The sequence below is a fragment of the Drosophila navojoa genome, chromosome 4 (assembly GCF_054131105.1).
Source record: "Drosophila navojoa isolate 15081-1374.11 chromosome 4, UAZ_NAV_1.0, whole genome shotgun sequence".
NCBI classification, from domain to species: domain Eukaryota; kingdom Metazoa; phylum Arthropoda; class Insecta; order Diptera; family Drosophilidae; genus Drosophila; species Drosophila navojoa.
The window spans coordinates 22,152,177-22,170,267 of record NC_142892.1 but is presented as its reverse complement, the minus strand read 5'-3'; the positions used below and the strand labels follow the sequence as shown (position 1 = coordinate 22,170,267).

The 18,091-nt window shown below is 41.3% G+C and overlaps 1 protein-coding gene across 1 annotated transcript in view; it reads left to right on the top strand.

The window, feature by feature from the left end:
- Nucleotides 1–658: 658 nt before the first annotated feature.
- Nucleotides 659–18,091, top strand: part of dlp (glypican dally-like) — a 44,516-nt gene continuing 27,083 nt past the window's right edge. Inside the window, exon 1 of the mRNA XM_018101228.3 lies at nucleotides 659–1,605. Within this exon, the coding sequence (XP_017956717.1) occupies nucleotides 1,257–1,605 (349 nt within the window). The 5' untranslated portion in view covers nucleotides 659–1,256. The remainder of the gene's footprint in view (nucleotides 1,606–18,091) is intronic.

The following is an 18,091-nucleotide window of genomic DNA, read 5'->3' as shown; positions in this document are numbered from 1 at the left end:
GACATGCGATATTCTAACAGTTACATCGTATTACTGTAGCAAAATCGAGATAGCCCAATACAAGCAATATAAGTTTAGTTATAAAACTTCTAAACAAGTATAGTCAAGTATTTTAAAAGTTATATTTTCTATTTATTATTTATCTATGGAATGTATTCAATTATTGTATGAATAGCAAAAATATGTGAATTCGATAGCTGACAATTCAAATTAACCGCCAACCACAACTGACAGGGCTGACATAAGAATAGCCACTTAAAATGTTTTTAAAGCAAGGACCTATCAACTTTATTATTAAGCCCATGTAGATTTCTTTTAATTTAAGTAGTAATACTTGTAGTACCGTTAAATGTAATTAAGTATTTTGCAGGTAACTCGATTGAACGTACCATAAGATGTCTTTTTATTATATAAACTATTGGCTCTTATAAAAATACATTGAATCTAGTTTATGCTTTCAAATTTTAGTTTTGAAAATTTATAAATTTTATTTATTTTAATTTGTGACGTCATACTGGGCAACAGATGTTTTAACTTGTGGCATTGTAATCGTAAAAGTGGAAGACCCTGTTAACAGTGGTGTTTACTGTAACATTTCGTGGAGATAACAGTTGGCTAACGTTAACGTTTACAGTATGTTAGCGTTGTGGCTCTCTTTTTGGTTTCAGTCAAAATTCCGCGCTCGATCCGCACGAACGTGTTCTGTTAGTGTTGCACTTCGCATCGGTCTCGTTGTGTGCGTGCTGTGCGTCCGCGTCTGCGAGTGACAGTGTGTGTGTGAGTTTTGTGCGTGTTATATTAATTGTTGTTGATACATTCATACACTTTGTTAACCAAACCAAAGAGCACATTACCTGCTGCACCTGCACATCATAAAATGCACAGTAAGAAACAGCAGCAACAGCCACAGCAACAAAAACAACCGCAGGCAACTGCAATGCCGGCATAAACAACGTAATGCATTACGTTGTCCGTGTGCCGTTTATCTTTGTAAATTAGTGCGTGTGCCGCTCTCAGTCTCTCTCCCTCCTCCCCTGTCTGTCTCTCACTCTCGCTCACGTTGTGGCCAAATTTATTTACGGTACCACGCAAAGCAAAGTGCAATAAAATCAGCAACAACACCAACAGCAAAAGCCGGCTTCGTCATAAAGTCCATCGATTGTGCGTCGTGTGATAAACGTGTGCGTGTGATTGATTGTGACAAAGCCTTAGCAACACATAAACAACAAAGCAACAGCAACACCAACAGCGACAAAATGTTTCCAGCGAAGCGTTGTCAACGACAACAGGCAAATATGAAAGATCTGCACTGCAGTTCCCGAAGAACAGCAAGAAATACCGCCTACCTTGTGATATTCCATAGTCTGCTCCTGTTGCTGGTAACAGCAGCAGAGGGCCAGCTCCAAGAGGGCAGTTCCTTAGCTGGCGCCCAAATAGCCGCATTGGCGGCGCCTGGACCCATTCCTGGTCCGGGCGGCTCCTCCGCCGGAGCGGCTGGTGTCTCCTCGATCATCGATCAGTTCAGCCCCAACTGCAGCGCCGTTTCGCACATTTTCCAGGGGCGAGGCATCGATGCCAATGAAATACCGCAAAAACCCAGCAATGGTAAGTGCTTAAATATAATATTATAAAATAAAATAATTCGATTTAAGGAAAAGGGTTTCTAATAATTTTCAATCGACAGATCAGGTAAAATATTTGAAAGACAAGCAACAAAAAGGAAGAAATCGTTTAAATTAAAACTTCTGCTTAAATTTTATCAGAGAAATATAGCCACTGAAATTCATAGCTCCTTGATTAGATAACTAATAAATCCGAAATATAAATTAAAGTTAAAAACATTGAAATGAATTCAGTCAAATGTCGGTCTATGTGATACCCTTACTAATTAAATTAAATTGGTTTAATTTGTTATAAATTTTAGTTTGAACATATTTGAGAAATTATTATATTTAAAAGTTTTTAAAAAGTTCAATCTAAAAATTGATACAAATAAATATATTATTATTTTTACTTTATGGATTTTACTCTTTAAAATATTATAATACAATGTGAAAATAGCATCAAAAAAGTGTATATACTGATTGCTGAATTTTTTCTACTTAAATATTACTTAATTAGCATATATTAACTGATCATGACAGTATAAATCCCTGAAAAACTTAACTTAAATTGCAAATATCGACAATTAACTAAAACTCAGTGGCCCCAACTGGTCTAGAAACTTATTGCTGGAACGACATCAATTTGCTTATCAATTGGCCTTATCATGAGCCATGCCCACAGCCTCTTAAGTAACCTACTTACAGACTACCTGGGAAGACGAGCTGTAAGAGTTTTGCTCTTGTTCTTGTTGTGGTTGTCGATGTTAGAGAATCGAGTCGAGTCGAGTTGAGGCAAGGTCTTAGCTTTATCTAAACGCTGGCGCTTATCAGCAGAATGCAGAAGAAGAGAATCAATAAAATTTATGACTCACGCAACAAAAGAGGCTGCAACACCAGCCTCTGGCTAACTTATCTAACCAAGAACAGCGAGAGAAAGAGAGAGAAAGAGAGAGAGAGAGAGAGAGAGAGAGAAAAAGGGCAAACAAAGAAACGTTCACAAATGCCGACAGACTGAGAAAAAAATCCTGGAGTGGACTGAACTGGATTGGAGTGCATAATTTAAACGATTTCAATGACACCTTGATTAATATCAATGCAGCGATCGCAGGGCTTGTCTTTACCTGTTCGTTCTGTATCTCCTTTACGCTCTCTCTCTCTCTCTCTCTTGCTTGCTCTCTTTGTTCAATTCCTTGAAATTATGAACGAAACGCAGCGCAACGCAACGTGTTGCATTTGACCAAAAGATAACGAAACATTGAGAACGGCGATGAGGAAAGAAACAAAACACACAAACAAAAGTAAAAATAAAAAATAAAAAAACCAATCAAGCAACGTTGAAAACCAAAAATAAACAACGCAACACGGCGACAGGTAAAGAGCAGCATGGAACGGGCAAAAGGGTGGGCAAGCAAAAGGCAGAGGCTGCAACAGTTTACCTGAAAACAAATCAAATAAACGTAAAAACCAAAACGCAGACAGTGAGAACAAAGACAGAAAGAGTGAGAAAGAGAGAGCAAGAGAGAGAGAGAGAGAGAGAGAGGGAGATGGAACGCGCGTTGGGCTGGTCAAGTTATTGCAATTAAGCGTGATTAATTCAGGCTTTATACAAATTAACTAAAATCTACAGAAGAAGCTCGCGTCCATAGCTTGGCCTAGGCCCAACCGACAACAGCAACAACAACAACAACAACAACAAGAGTGAACGGAACGAGAACAACTGTTGTTGGTCAGTATGTAAAAGCGGCGTGACAACATTTTTCAGTCGCTCTGCTCCGAAACAGATTTCTTTGATTTTGTTGTTGTTGTTATTTCTCTGTTTGCCTCTTTTTGTTGTTGCGCCAAAGGAATTTCTTGGGAGACTTTTCGTAGCGGCTGCCGCTGGTGCGGACTGGTCTTGAAACTGGTACCCTTTTTTCTTCACTGAGGACTGAGAGAGAGATAGTGAGGGAGAGAGAGAGGGAGGGAGTGTGAGAGGGAGAGGGGGAGGGGGGGGGGAGTAGTGCGCACTGAGCAGTCGACGCATGCGCCAAACTCGCCGCTGACTGGATAGTGGAAGCATCCAAGCGACGACGGTCTCGCTCTGTCCGTCGCCCGTCGCCCGTCGTCCGTGCCTTCCGTTCCCTTCCCTTCCATTCCTTAGCCGTTTCCCATCGACTGTTTGTAGACTTATTTAGAGTTTGGATATTTTTTTATCGCTCTGTTCGTTTTCAAGTTAATTTGCGTGGAATTTTATTTCCTTCTCTGTGTGTGTGTTGGTCTCTCTGCTGCTCTGCTGCTCTGCGTCGGCGGAGGCCAGCCATTGCAGGCAGGCATGAATCATGTGGCCATTGGCCAGACCAATACAAAGAGCAGACGAAAAGGTGTCTGCTATTGAGATTGTTGCCAAGTTATTAAATTACACCTTTGGCAATAGAGCGCGCTGCATCGCTCGAATAACTGAGGAAGCAGCAAAAGCCAGGGAAGCGATAAGCTGAAACTTAGTCGGAGTATCTGCCTAATTTAAGGCAACACTTCACAATTCCATTCTCATTCCCAGTCCCATTCCCGGGTCACATGTCGCACATTCCCTTTGGTCTGCCAGCATCAGTGACCATTGAACAGTGAACATTGAACATTCAACAGCTGCACAACACCTCAATCTCTCTGTCTCTGTCTCTTTCTCTCGCTCTCGCATGCCAACAACAGCAAGAGCCGAAAGTACAACAACTGCCACTTAAACGCTTCATTAAAGTTGCACTTCCTGTGCGCCGTGCAATGGCCATTGGAACGTTGCCCCAAAAGACAACATCAAAAACAAAAAGCAAAAAGAACAACAACAACAAAAGCTTTTGAGCAACCGCCTGCAATCTGGCTGCTGCTGCCGCTGCTGCCGCTGCCTTCTCACCTGCCGCAGCGCTTCGTGGTACTTAGTTCAAATTGTTTGCACAATTTAAGCAGTTCACAAAACATTAAATCGTTAAAAGTAATTTCAAAGACAGAAAGAGAGAGAGATAGAGAGAGAGTGGGAGAGCGAGACGTTGTAGACAACGGCAGCCAACGAAATATCTTTACTCACATACGTTCAACATTCTCACAGTCGGAGATACAAAATCAAACATGGGCTGAGTGCAACATCTTCCCTTGCCCTTGCCCTTGCCACTGCCGTCGCCTCTGGACATTGCTGCTCTGTCGTCGCCGCTGCAGCTACCTTTGGCCAAAGGAAATTTACAGCGCCGGTGCTCCACTTAGGCTGCAACTGCGTCCGTCCTTCTCCCCGGCGTCTTGGTCGTCGTCGTCGTGGTTACCAGGGCCAAGCACACGACTATTAATCATTTTTCAGCGACCAAAACTAAATGGCCCTCTCATTCACTGCCACAAGCCCCTGTCTGTCTCTTCTCCTCTTTATAGCCCTACCTTACACACTCTCTCTCTCTCTCTCTCTTTCTTCCTGTTTGTAGCAATGCATCTTGCTCTTTTGGGGCCCTTTTGCATTGTATTTGCGGCTGCTAACCGCATTCCACAGTTGTGTACCACAGCCAACTGGCCATCCAGGCATCCATACAGCCAGCCAGCCTATGAGGCACTATATCATCATTATGCGAAATAATTCCTAAAGATGTTGCATTGTTGACCATTGTAAGACTCGGTGTTATATTTCAACAAACATTTTGAGTAGAGGCAAAGCAATGTGTCGATTGTTTGATATAATAAATATTATGGAAAGATATTTCACAGGAATGTGGCATTAGAAAAAACGATACATGGTTTATACATGGAAAAGCTAAAAGAGATAAGATGTACAATAAAAATCTACTAAAGTATGGAAGTATATATGGGTCTTATGGAAATTATTTAATTTTGATTTTCGCAAATAGTTATTATTAATAACTATCTGAAATATTGTGAAGTATATAAATTCTTAGCTATCTGAAGTATTTTATTATTTATGTATTATAGTATGTATATTAAATTATATGTATATATAGTCTAGGAGTACGAAAAAGTATTTTCATATTGATTGGATTTTATCAAGGATTGATTAGCTATTTAATAAAAATTTATTACAGTATTAATGAAATTGCTTTCTAAGCTGATTATTGAGTTTCGTTCTCAACTAGTTCTTGACTTAAGTATTAAGTATTAAGATTTATAAATTACGGTCATCAATTAATCATTAAACACAGTAAAGGTATAGACGAACGTTTTTATTAATAAATAATTTAGGCTAGTGTTCTTTTGTATATTAATTATAGCTTTTAAGTGTGTTTATATTGAGATAGTATCTGTAGAGGAAATACTTAGATGAGTTCTATGGAAAGATTATTTTAATTGAATTTCTAGCAGAGAGTAATCAATAAGAGTTATATAAATATGGTTTGCATAGTGACTTTTGTTTCAGGTTTAGGTTTGATTCTTATGAATTGTTTTTGTTAAATAAAGAAGTAAGTTCTTGCAGATAAGTAAAAGTATTTCTTTGTTTTACGTCTGAATACAAGAGTGTTCTTCAGAGTTATTCTTAACAGATTTTATATTACTTTTTTGGAATTGTATATGTATAAAATATTGTGGTATTTCTTATTTGACATTAATAAAACTTGTACATATTAGTTTGTATATAATGAATACTTGATTATTTATATAGTATTTGATATGAATATATGTTGAATTATTAATATTATATAATCTTATTGATTTAAATTTATATTATGTTTTAAAATTAATATTAATTAAAAGACCTAGCTGTTACAGTTTGTTAATGCTCTGTAATTCCAATATAATTTTATTCGAAAATCTAATATCAAGCGATCTTACGGGGCCAGTAGGTCCTATCGGCAAGGCGTGCTCGACCTGGGCATTATGTAAATGCTACGAAGCCCATATTTAGTAGTTCGTATGCATTATTATCTGTAGTCGGCATAAGACTTTGCTGCTGTTTGTAGTTAGTTGGTTGTTGTTGTTGTCGCATGTTTGTTTGCACGACTTAATGCTTCATTTGGCCAAGGAGAGGCTAAAAAGCCACTGAAGCACTGGGTACTGGGTACTGAGTGGCTTAACTGCTCTCAAGTACAGCTAACAAGGGCCGCATGGAGCTGATAATGATGGGAGTGGGGCGTGTAGGTAGAGCTCTATGGAGGCTAGTCTTGGCTAACTTAACTACTTAATTATCTGTGAGCTTCCACTCGCTGCTCAAATGGAGCGACTCGACTTGAGTTTGCCTATGGGGCGCCCTTTCCATTTACTGATTATTAATAAACATGTAAAATGTAATTGTTATTTGGAGCTGCCGTTTTGGGGCGTGGCTAATTGCCATGCTGTAGATGCTGGACCACATTATGAAATTGCCCAAAAACGATGAAGGCGACTACATAATCGTCCAATGAAGCTGAGCGTGAGAAAATTTGGTGCCTATCTCTCTCTCGTTCTCACTCTCACTCTCACCCTCTCTCTATATCGGTCTCTTTCTCGTTCAACAGCTTCAAATGCAACAATTAAAATGCATTTTATGCGCATAAAACATGAAACATGGACATGGAATCCATGGCAGAGCATTGCCGCCTCCCCTCCCTTACGGCTCCTGCCCTGCTCGAGCTGCCTTCGATCCTTGCATGTTTCGGAGGTGTTAAGGCAGCGACCAAATTGGTATGCTGGTAAACGAAACCACCGCAAAATACATGAAGCCAAGTGGCGCAGACGCAGCACAGGCAGAAGTGGGGAGAAGGGTTAAAGGGGGTAGCGGGGGTAGCTACCACCAAATCGGCGAAGCTGGCGGCATCCCGAAGCACTCCATATATGAGAGTCACCGGTGCCCGATGCCCGGTTCGGTACGAAGGAATGCGCCAGCCAGCTTCAGCTTCAGCATTTGGCTTCGGCTGCAGCTCCAGAGCAGAAGAAGAGAACTTGTTTAAGGAGCTGCTGCTGCTGCTGCTTCTGCTTCTGCTTCTGCTGCTGCTGCTGCTGCTTTTGCTGACGCTACAGAAATTGTTACATTTCATGCTACGATCAGAGAGACCAGACCACACAGGGAATGGAATGGACATTGGACAATGGGCAACTGCTCATATCTTTGGGCATCTTGAAAGTGGCCACGTTTGACCTTTTTGTTGTTGTTGCTGTTGTCGCTGTGCTCTCACACTGGGAACCACTGAGCACATCAGCGCGGACAGGCCCTTGAAAAATATGCCGACCGTGTAGGTTCTTTATGGTCTTGTCTCGTCTGCTGATCGTCCTCTCTCTCTCACTCTTGCTCACCCTGTCTCTATGTGTTTGGCAATATCTTGAGCTACAGTCTGTCTGGCTTGGGCTTGATCCGTTTTGGTTCGTAACTATTTTTGGGCCCCGACACTTGTGCCACAGGCTGCTCTGACAATTAAGTCGTTGGTCGACCTCGTCTCAGCGATTCCCTGGGCTCGTTTTCGTTTTGCGCATGGCGTCTACTCAGCATGATTCATTCTAAGAACTTGGCTGACGAAGCTGCTTTTGTTGTCATCTTTTGTTTTGATAGCGCGCGCGGTTTTCTTGTCTTATGTCTGTCGTTCGCCCTCGCTCATTCACTCTCTCACACTCTTATTAAGGTTGCGAAATACTTTGTCCAGAGCACTTTGTCATCGCCAACAACTAATTGCAATATTGCGAAACTTAACAGTTGGATGTGTGAGGCAAGCGAGATAAGTTCATTATGTATCCATAATATTGGGTAATTTATGGAGAATCGAATCTAAGGCCGCAGAAGAAGTAGAAGGAGAACTCTCGGACAATGGGAACCGGAAGAAGTTGAAACTATAAACTTTGTATCATCTCTGCAGTTAATGGAATATCTACTTATGATAGACCATTGACTATCCAGGATATTTGAAAATGATTTTCTGATAAAATACTTTTTATTTATTGAAGAGGACTTGACTCAAAGAGTCTCTATAAACTGAATAATTACAAGGAATCACTTGGGTGAAGATCACTTTTAGCTATTACAAAGCTGTTGGCACTGCTTGGGTCCACTCGAGTTCGTTCTGTCTGAAGACTTCTGCATTCTTCAGACAGAGTCATCCTTGTCTGCGGCTGCCCCAGAGCAAACACATTTACTGCCCAGCAAATTTCATAGATGCCTCTGACCAATCGAACACTTAAGTGAGCCCAAGCTGAGCTGAGCTGAGCTGAGCGGAGCAGAGTGTCTGGTCCATTTGAGTATGACGAATGTTAAATTGCTGGAGTGATGGGGCACGAATCAGTGACCCGTCCACCCCACCCCATTCCGCTGAGTTCTGTAGGCTGGCGGAACATTGAAACGACCTCGCGTTGATTTAATTAGGTCACATGGAAAGATTTGTTAATTTGCGCCACCTACTTTGATGGCGTGTTTGTTGATAAGGTCGCCGACGCTGTGCTGTCCATGCCATGCTCACTATATTCCTGGGCTCTTCTTCTGCGAGCCCAGCGTCGCCTCCTCCTCGTGCGCAAAGTGTAATTAAAGTACAGCATATCTCAAGCCTACGTGCGTATCTAAAAGTTCATTAAAGGCCGCGCAAAGAGTCTTATCCCAACTTACCCATCAAAGGTCGTTTGACACAGTCAAGTGTTGCTGTGAAACTGAGTAGAGTCGCTTCGAGTACGACTGGGACCGAGAGTGAGAATGATAATGGGAACGGGAGTTGAATAGATTCGCTTGCTTGCCTTAAGCTGATGAGAGTTGAGTTGAGCCTTAGGCTGTAAGCCGCTCAGCCGTTCGCTCAAATAAAATGCAATTGCCTGCTCGGGTTTCAATTTACTACAGTTCGTTAAGAGGCATCCCGAGCAGGCCTTGGGCATCATGCAAATCTCATGCTTAACCTTGCCCATTTGTTTTCGCCTAATCTTGCAAATAATGGTTTTCAATTAGTTCGCCACGGTCCAGTTACTGCTCCAGCTGTGTTTACATTGGCGTCAGCTCAAGTGAAAAATCCCTGCTGGACAGGGGAAGAAATTTCACTCTAACGATTGCATCTTGGAAATAAAAGATGTATGTGCTATATACCTGACAGTAAACACTCCCTAAAACTAAATTCAGCTGATTGAATTTTTTGACAAATTCGTTAGTTATTGTTATGCTTGGACAGCACATTAAATACACATAAAATCGTGCAACATGCAAATTAATTTTTATTAAATATGTACAATGCTTGTTATGAAATATTCAAAAAACCCACACTAATAAAAAGATACAATAAAAAAACAAAAATAACAAAAGTGCCAAAGTGTCAGTGGTCATAAATTCGTAAGTTTTATGACTGAAGCTACCGGAAAGCCAAGACCAAAGACCCAAAACCGAAGACTCAAGACGCACGACCGACCCAAAGACCCGACAGCCGCACTGAGATAATGTTCGGATAACAAATGAAAAAGAATTTAGACAAGCGACTGCCAAGGTAAATTTGATATAAATAACAAATGTGTACAGCAGGCCGATGATTAAAATACTCTATCTTACATGTACATGAGACATTTATGAAAGAAGATGGAGAAATTTCTGCCAATGTATATAAAATTTCCGTTGATGTTAAATTTCTTTCTTTTGGGGTGTGAAAACAAGTAAAAGTGGCTTGGTTCCGTTTTTTTTTTAATACCATTAACGTATAGGCAAATCGTTAATCCGTTTATTAAAGTTTGCTTATATTTTAATTAGTTTGGGACACGGTGTTTTGGTTAGTTCTTCTTATTAAATATATTTATTGTATCTCTTTCTTTAAAAGATATCATTTTCTTTCAATCATTACAAAATATAAACATTAACTAATTATAATTATATATATTTGAATATCTTTTATTTCATATATCAGCAGATATCAGCTATGCCCTATAAACTTAGAGAGTATTTAAATAATTACCAAAATTCAAGTAAAAGATAAATATGATGAAACATCCTGTTCATCAAAAAATATTACGATATTTCAAAGATACTTTCTTTTCTAAAGATTTCTAGATTATATGTTCAATAAAATCAAAATAATTATATGTATGCATTTAATATTCTTTCCGAATATATCATCAGATATCAGATATACCATATAAGTTTAGAGGGAGAGCTGAAATTATAACCAAAAGTATAATAAAAGATAAATATCCATATGTAGAGTATCATAATGAAATCATATGCTTAGAAGTCGAGAGCGATAAATTGAACAGACAACAACCCACACGCTGCTGGCTGGCTGGCTGGCTGTCTCTTTGGTCATTGCCAGATGATATGTATGATGATTTGGATGTGTCGTCGTTTGTTGTCGGTAGGTTAAAACGATGCCACAACAAGTTTGTGTGGACCTGCTGCCCACGCAGCTACAAAACTGGAAATTGGCAACCGAAAAAATCTCTGTTCAGGTTTTATAATGGCGTCAGGGAAGCGCCAATCATAATCAAGCCATAAACCCTAATCTTATGATGATAGACGACAAATAACAAGGCTTCCTCGTATATTTGTATGTTCCAAGTGGGAGATCTTGAATATGCCTTGCGCGTACAGCATGCAATACAGGGTATAAAGCATTTATTTGTCTGAGTTTCCTTTTAATAAACTTTCAATCGAACGCTGGCAATCGCACACATAAATTTCGTTTGGGTCGACAAATAAAGACATTTCCGGCATATTTGTTAGCTGCCCCCGCTTTCAGTTCCTGCTCTTCCTCCTCCTCCACCTCGGGTGCAGGGGAATTAGCCTTACAAACAGAAAGTTGCTGACAAATGGTTTACAGTTACAGCGCAAAGGGATGTGCGGAAAATGAGAATGAAAACTGAAAGCAGACTCAGACTGAATGTCCTGGGCGACTTCTTCTGCACGTCACATGAAACCGAAAAGTAAATGTAATGATAGTTTGCCTAAGCATGTAATCGTGTCTGTGTCTGTGTCTGTGTGTGTCCTGATATCTCTGTGTATCTGTGTGTATGTGTATCTCATCTGAGTAATAGTTTGACGTTGCCTGCCAATCTGTATCTCATGGATTGCGCATCGCCATCGCCATCGCCATCGCCGTCGCCGCCGCCGTCGACTTCGACGTCTATCGCACTTTTATCAGCTGTTTGTATTTGTTTTGTCTTTGCACTTGCAACATTTGCCGAGTTCATTGAAATCGAATGAAAGGAACCACCAGGAGAAATCTCTTTCACCCCGACGCGCTTTGTACTTTTGCCGACTCTTTGCCTGTCTGTGCCTGTCTGTCTTTCATTCCCTCTCTCTCGCTCGCTCGGTCACTCTGTCTCTCTCTTTCCCTGTTCCTGTTCATAGTCCATCCCGTTCGGCTGAGCACTGCTGCCTGTACCTGTTTCACAGTTGAGTGGACTCCGTTTCGAGGCAGCAGTGCTGGCATTCTTTATGGCACACACACCTATACGCACACACACACATACACATGTGTACAGATATTTACGTAGATATACATATCTATATATCTTTTGTCGGCCTCGGAGTAGTAACTCATTTCATTCATGGCCGTAAATTATGCAAGGATGCATTCAACTCAATATGCTTCTATGCACAGCTTTAAAGAACAGGAACATAGAAAACTATTTTTGAGATCGTCGAAAATAACACCAAGAGGAAGAGAGAGAGAGAGAGGGAAAGAGAACTCGAAAGTTTTTTATATAAAAAGCGAAAAAACACACTTAAGTAAACTGCTGACGCTCACGATCGATCGTCGAGGATCATTGGATCGCAATTTAGCTGCACTTGAGGCTGATGAGGCTCACCCAAGTGGAAATCGGGGCGAATTGATGCGTTTCATTAAAACCGTTACGAGACGCGTGTCTCGCTGCTATTAAAGAATCGGTCAGGGCAGGCCATGACAGGGAGAGCGAAATGTAATAATGAGTACCGCTTGGACTTGGAGAACGGCATGCCTTCAAGGTTTTCAGGCCAGTCGCAAGCCAAGTCTCGGACAATGCTAAATGCTAAATGCGATTTCTGAATGCTCCACTTTTTGCAGTAAATTGCCAAAGATTTCGGCGTTGTTTTCCCTCAATGAAGCCGCCGAGAGAAATCAGGGAATGGCATTTTGGAATGCCACTCAAAAAGGAGCAACGGCAGCAAAACTGAAGGATATGTATAATATTAAAATCAGATACAAAATTGATGACGTAAAAAATATAAAAATAAATATAAATATATAAAAAATATATAAATATATAATGAAATACATTAAAATGTAGATATAATTATTATCCTTGACTAACAATACGTTTTTCTTTTTTTTAATAACAATTGTATTTTATTTTCGAAACATAATTTTACATTTAATGAACATTATCAATTCATATTATTTATCAATTTGCAATATTTTTATAAATATTCACTGCCTTTTGTTAATTTTTTAATGCTTTCAATTTAGCTTACAATATTGGCATTTGGCTACTTCCAAATAAAACACTCTTAAAGAGAAGTTCCCAGGTGAACAGCATTTATTGTAATGTTAGCCATGTGCTACCCAGCTTGAGCCTAAACAAACTTCAAAGTGCATAGCCGAGACCGGTAATCGTCTATGCGACTCTGGTCCCTCTGACCCCTTTGGTTAGGTTTGCTGGCCCTGTGGCTGAGCCTGCCTGACTGAGGCACGTCAAGAGTCTGAATCCCAACTTAAACAAAATTCACAGACAGCACTGAGAGTCGGTGGCAGCACTTTACTCTTTGCCATGCGGTAAGGAAATGTAAAGTTGTGCATGTATGCCTCTGTGTGCGCTCGTATGTGTCTACAACACCTTTTACCAAGAAACAACAACAATTACAGCAGTCATCACCTTTGGTGGTTTCAGTTGTTGTTGGCGGCGCCTTGTGAACCTGCAGAGCTCTGTGTCGGTCTAAAGACTACCTAAACAGTCAAAACTGCAGAAGTCTTCTTAAACAGAAAGAGACGGCGACACCGAGCGAGAGGGAGAAGTTGTTTATTATCTTATGGCTATGCAGGTTATAAAACAAAGCGTCAATTGACTACGTACTCTCTGTGCCCTCTCTCTCTCTGTGCCCTGATGCAATCATGCTGCTGGTGTCTGTGCCTCTGTGAAATTTACATAACCCACACACGCACACACACATGTACAATACACAGAAGCCGCTAAATGGGTGATACAGGAAGTGTATTAAATTTGACCATGATGCACACGTGAGCTACATAAATGATATTTGTGATAAGTAGAACTGTAAGAAACTCGAAAGCTCAGGCAATCAAATATTTTCACTGAAAACCACACTAGATAATCACAGATCTTAAAGCTCAAGCAAAACATAATGAACAATAGCAATAGAAAGAAACATGAACAATCTCTGGTCTGTAAACATGATCTCTATGCGATGCTTTAATAAACTCAATTTAAAATAATTTTCTTTTGCTCTCTTTACAGGTAAGTCGAAGGCCCGATTGCGCTAATTTAATGTAAGTTGTTTTTTTTTTTGTGGTATTTTTAAATGTTTTTACCCCATTTCCTGAGCTGCGGCGGTGCCTCGCGGTCTCTGGCTCGCCCGATCCATTAACAAATCAAATAAATATTTTGGCCTGGCGGCATAAGAGAACTCCTCATAACAATTACTCGCTGGCCGACCTCCTCCTCCGGCTTATGACAGTGGCGGCGGCGTCTGCAAATTAATAATAATCAAGCCAAATTACACAATGACACGCACTTGAAGTCTGCTGCCTGCCTTCTCTGCCCTTGTCTCCACTGGTCTCAGCTCGTCTCGTTTCACGTCTCCGCTGCTCGTCTGGGGTCTTGGACTCGTGCGAGCGCTCGGCTATCAATTAGGCACATCTTTCAATCAAGAAACAACGACTCTCCAAAAAGATTTGTATGCCTCTCACAAAGAATTAGCGCTAATAATTAGAGACCAGACGGGACGGGACGAGACAAAACGACGAAATATTTTTATAAGATAGGCATCTTCAATTATTAACATCGTACGCCAACGCGCCTAACACATTCTCGAGTGGCATCAAGAGTCGATTGTACTGTGTTTTTTTTTTCTCCCATTTTCTTTTGTCAAGTGCATAATAATTATAGTTGATATATTTTTAGATTTATTTGGATAGTTTTTTGGACAGGTGTACCACTTTGTCTTGGCCCATAAAACTTGGCAACTCCGTTCCGCTTCCCTTCACCCTGGTCCACTTGCCCTCCAATAATGTCTTAAAATTTATGTTAATCTACGGGTTGTTGCATGTCATGCCGCAAATGTCGCTTAATTATGAGGATCGAGCCACTTGTGCCACTTCGTCTTCGGCGGCGTATGCGCGTACTAATCATAATCAGCATTTTTTTTATATTATTTATAGCACGCTTGATAGTTTCTTTTGTGGGTCGCTTTTCGCGTGGCATGTGGAAAATGTTAATTAAATTGTAATTTATGTGACTGCAGATAAGTTAGCTCGGTAACTGAGTCAGGGCAGCTTTGATAAGCACACGAGACGGCAGCAGTTGTAGATTGGTGTGAAGGGGGAGTAAGTAAGCTGATAGGGGAGGAGGTGCAAGGAGCTCAACTGGCGCACTAGAAATAGGGATGCAAATTTGAATGCAAATGTAGTAAAGAATAGACTGAAGATGCGAGATTCTGTATATGGAAAAATGTCATAAAATAAAATAAATCTAGTTTTAGTTTATTTATTGTATGCGATATATCCCTATGTAGAATCTCGATTTTTTACTCAATAGCCGAATTGTATATACCATACATTTGCAGTCCGAGCAATTATGATGCTAATTTGTCATTTCGCTGCCTGGAGCGTGTGGCATGACATTCCATTCATTAACAAATTATGCAATAAATGCAATCAAACAGCAGCAGCCCAGGCTAACAGCGATACGTGCCAATAAAACTCGTTAGCCCAGCTCGGGCCAGCCGAAAAGGTATCCCATCGCAGTTTAATTCCAAAGCTTCTCCTGCTCCAGCCACAGCCACTCGCACTTAATTAAGAACTTCATTTAGCACCTTTTGCGAGTTGGTTAGCTGGCTTCGGTTGGTTTGGCTGGCTAGCTGGTTAGCTGGGTTCGGAAGCCGGTTTTTCGGGACCTGTGGTACTCTGGAATTTTATCGCGTTTTGCATATCGCCTCGGCCGTCTGCCTGCTGCCTCTGAATCAATATTTTGCTTTCTCACGCTATGCTATGGGGTAGGAGTCGTCGTCGTTGTTGAGTCGCTCCTTTGGAATGCATCGAGCACAGTCGGTGCCACAGTTGGCAACAATTTTGCCTGATTGCACCATCCAGAGCTCGTTCTAGTCGCCAAGTCAGAGTTGCACTCAGAGTCAGAGTCGGAGCCAAAGTCCCAGTCTCAATTCAGGCTAAATGGTATCACATGTCGACGATGGAGTCGTTTGGTCTTAGTCGAGTGCATTTGCATACTAACTGCAGTTTTGAATACCCTTTTATTATGGCCATAAACTTGCGCGTAAAGTATTACAATGTTAGGAGAGAAACATAAACATCAACAAGAAATCGCTCTCCAATCCCAAGACACAAATTAGCTACAATTTAAGTTAAATTATATATGTGGTCGCTGTCTATGATTACGTAGAGTCTGTCATTGTAGGGTAGTCGCGGTTCGCATTCGCTTAGCTCGCATTCCTTTAGCTTCCTTTTCAAGCAGCTGCCTCGGCATTGCAGAGCTGCCTGCATTTGATGATAAATAGGCGTAAAGGTAAAAAGCCAAAACGTGAATGCGAATTTCGTTTCGTTTCGGCTTGAGCAATGTCTACATACAATTCTCAAAGGGGCAGAGGGAGACCTCCTCCTCCTCTACTTTGTGCTGCCTGGTTAAGGTGGCAGGTGAGACAGCCGGCAGCGGAACTGAGCGGCTCTCAAGTGCAGTCCAAAGGAGGCGGCATTCAAGTGTTTTGCCTGGTGCTCGCTTGGTTCTTGTTCTTGTTTAATGCGCTGGCATGTGTGTTTGTCAACCTACACCAACAGCAGCAAGCAGCAAGCAGCAGGAGCAGGAGCAGCAGCAACAGCAGCAGCTGTTGCCGGCAAACATTTGTCCAAAAGGGGAGGGGGGGGGGGGATGCGGGGCGCAGACAGTAGGCAGGAGGAATAGGCTGCAGGCATTGCAGCCATTCAGCCAGCTAGCCGGCAGGCGCAAGCGCAGGCGCATGGCAATATTTCATTGCCCACGGCCTACTCCTCGACTGACACTGAGACGTGGCCCGAACCCGAGCCTGGCTCTGAACCTGGGGTACTGTTCTGTTGTCACCGTTGTTGTCAGGCTGCCTGCATGCAGTTGGGCATATTTTTTATTCGCATTCGCTTTGCAGCATTTGAGGCATTTGAAGCCTGCCCGCCTGTCCGACTCCTGCGTTATCTCTGCTGCGTTGCTTTGACTCGAGAGCTAGCCAAAGTCGCCTGCACGACTCTCCATATGCGCTACTCGGTGGGCACTGGCAGCAGCAGCAACTGTGTTGGATGGGACAGATAGTAAGTTACATGTCTTTTAAATACCCACGTGGTCATAGGCGAATTGCCAACTTCGATTCCTGATACAAGATTTTACTTATGCAATGCGTTATTGTGGATTACAAGTATTTCAAAGCTGTCATGAAAAGTCGTGTCAATGCTTATCTGCTATTGCAAAAGGTGTGCTGGGCTCCCTTCTATGCGATTCTCATACAGTTTATTAAATCTACAATGCATAAAGAGTTGTTTGAAGTGTAGAACTTAAAGAGTAATTTCAGTTGTAGCTAAGTAAAACAAATTGTTTGAACAATTGAAGATCTACTATATCATACGAGATCATATAAAAAAGGTGCCTAGGTGACATCTGTAGATATTTCGTTTCTTCTTCGATTTTAAATATCAGCCCCGCTAAGCACTCCTCATATAGTGCATCTGTAGTATGACTTTGGCTGAACTTTACCAAAAGTGTTTGATGTCTGTGCCGTTCTAAGTAAATGTATTTTTTCACATTTCACACCTGAAGCGCAGCAATAATTCGACCTCAGCTGAATTGAATTTTATTTCTCATATCTGCCGCTGACTATCTATGTGTATGTCGCAGCCAGCGAGACAGGTGGCCACAGTGGCATAGAGGCTCCTCTACCCGCTGCCCCTACCGCCATGGGACGAAACCTTTTGCCACTCGCAAATAATTTCCATGGCAGCGCGGCGACAATAAAAACGAGGAACATGTCGCGTTTTTTTTATTATTTTCATTTTTTTTCTTTTTGCCTTACGCGCATCTGCAAATTAAAAACGCATTTTATTTTATACAACACACAAGAGGCAAGAGGCAGCCCATGGCTTTGACAATGGCACTATACACTGCACGGCAAAGTTGAGGGGCATCGTGTATGCATACGGCGCCTATGTGAGTGTGTATGTGTGTGTGTGTGGAATAGTAGTAGTAGTAGAGAACATACATACATACGTAACATACATGTGCGCATTATTCATGTTTCTCTATGCGTAATTATTGTGAAATTTGTTACAAAGTTTTCTTGTCGTCTGCTTGCAACGTGTGTGTAGCTACACTTTAGACTTAATTGTTAGCTGTAGGATACATGACAACAACAACAGCAA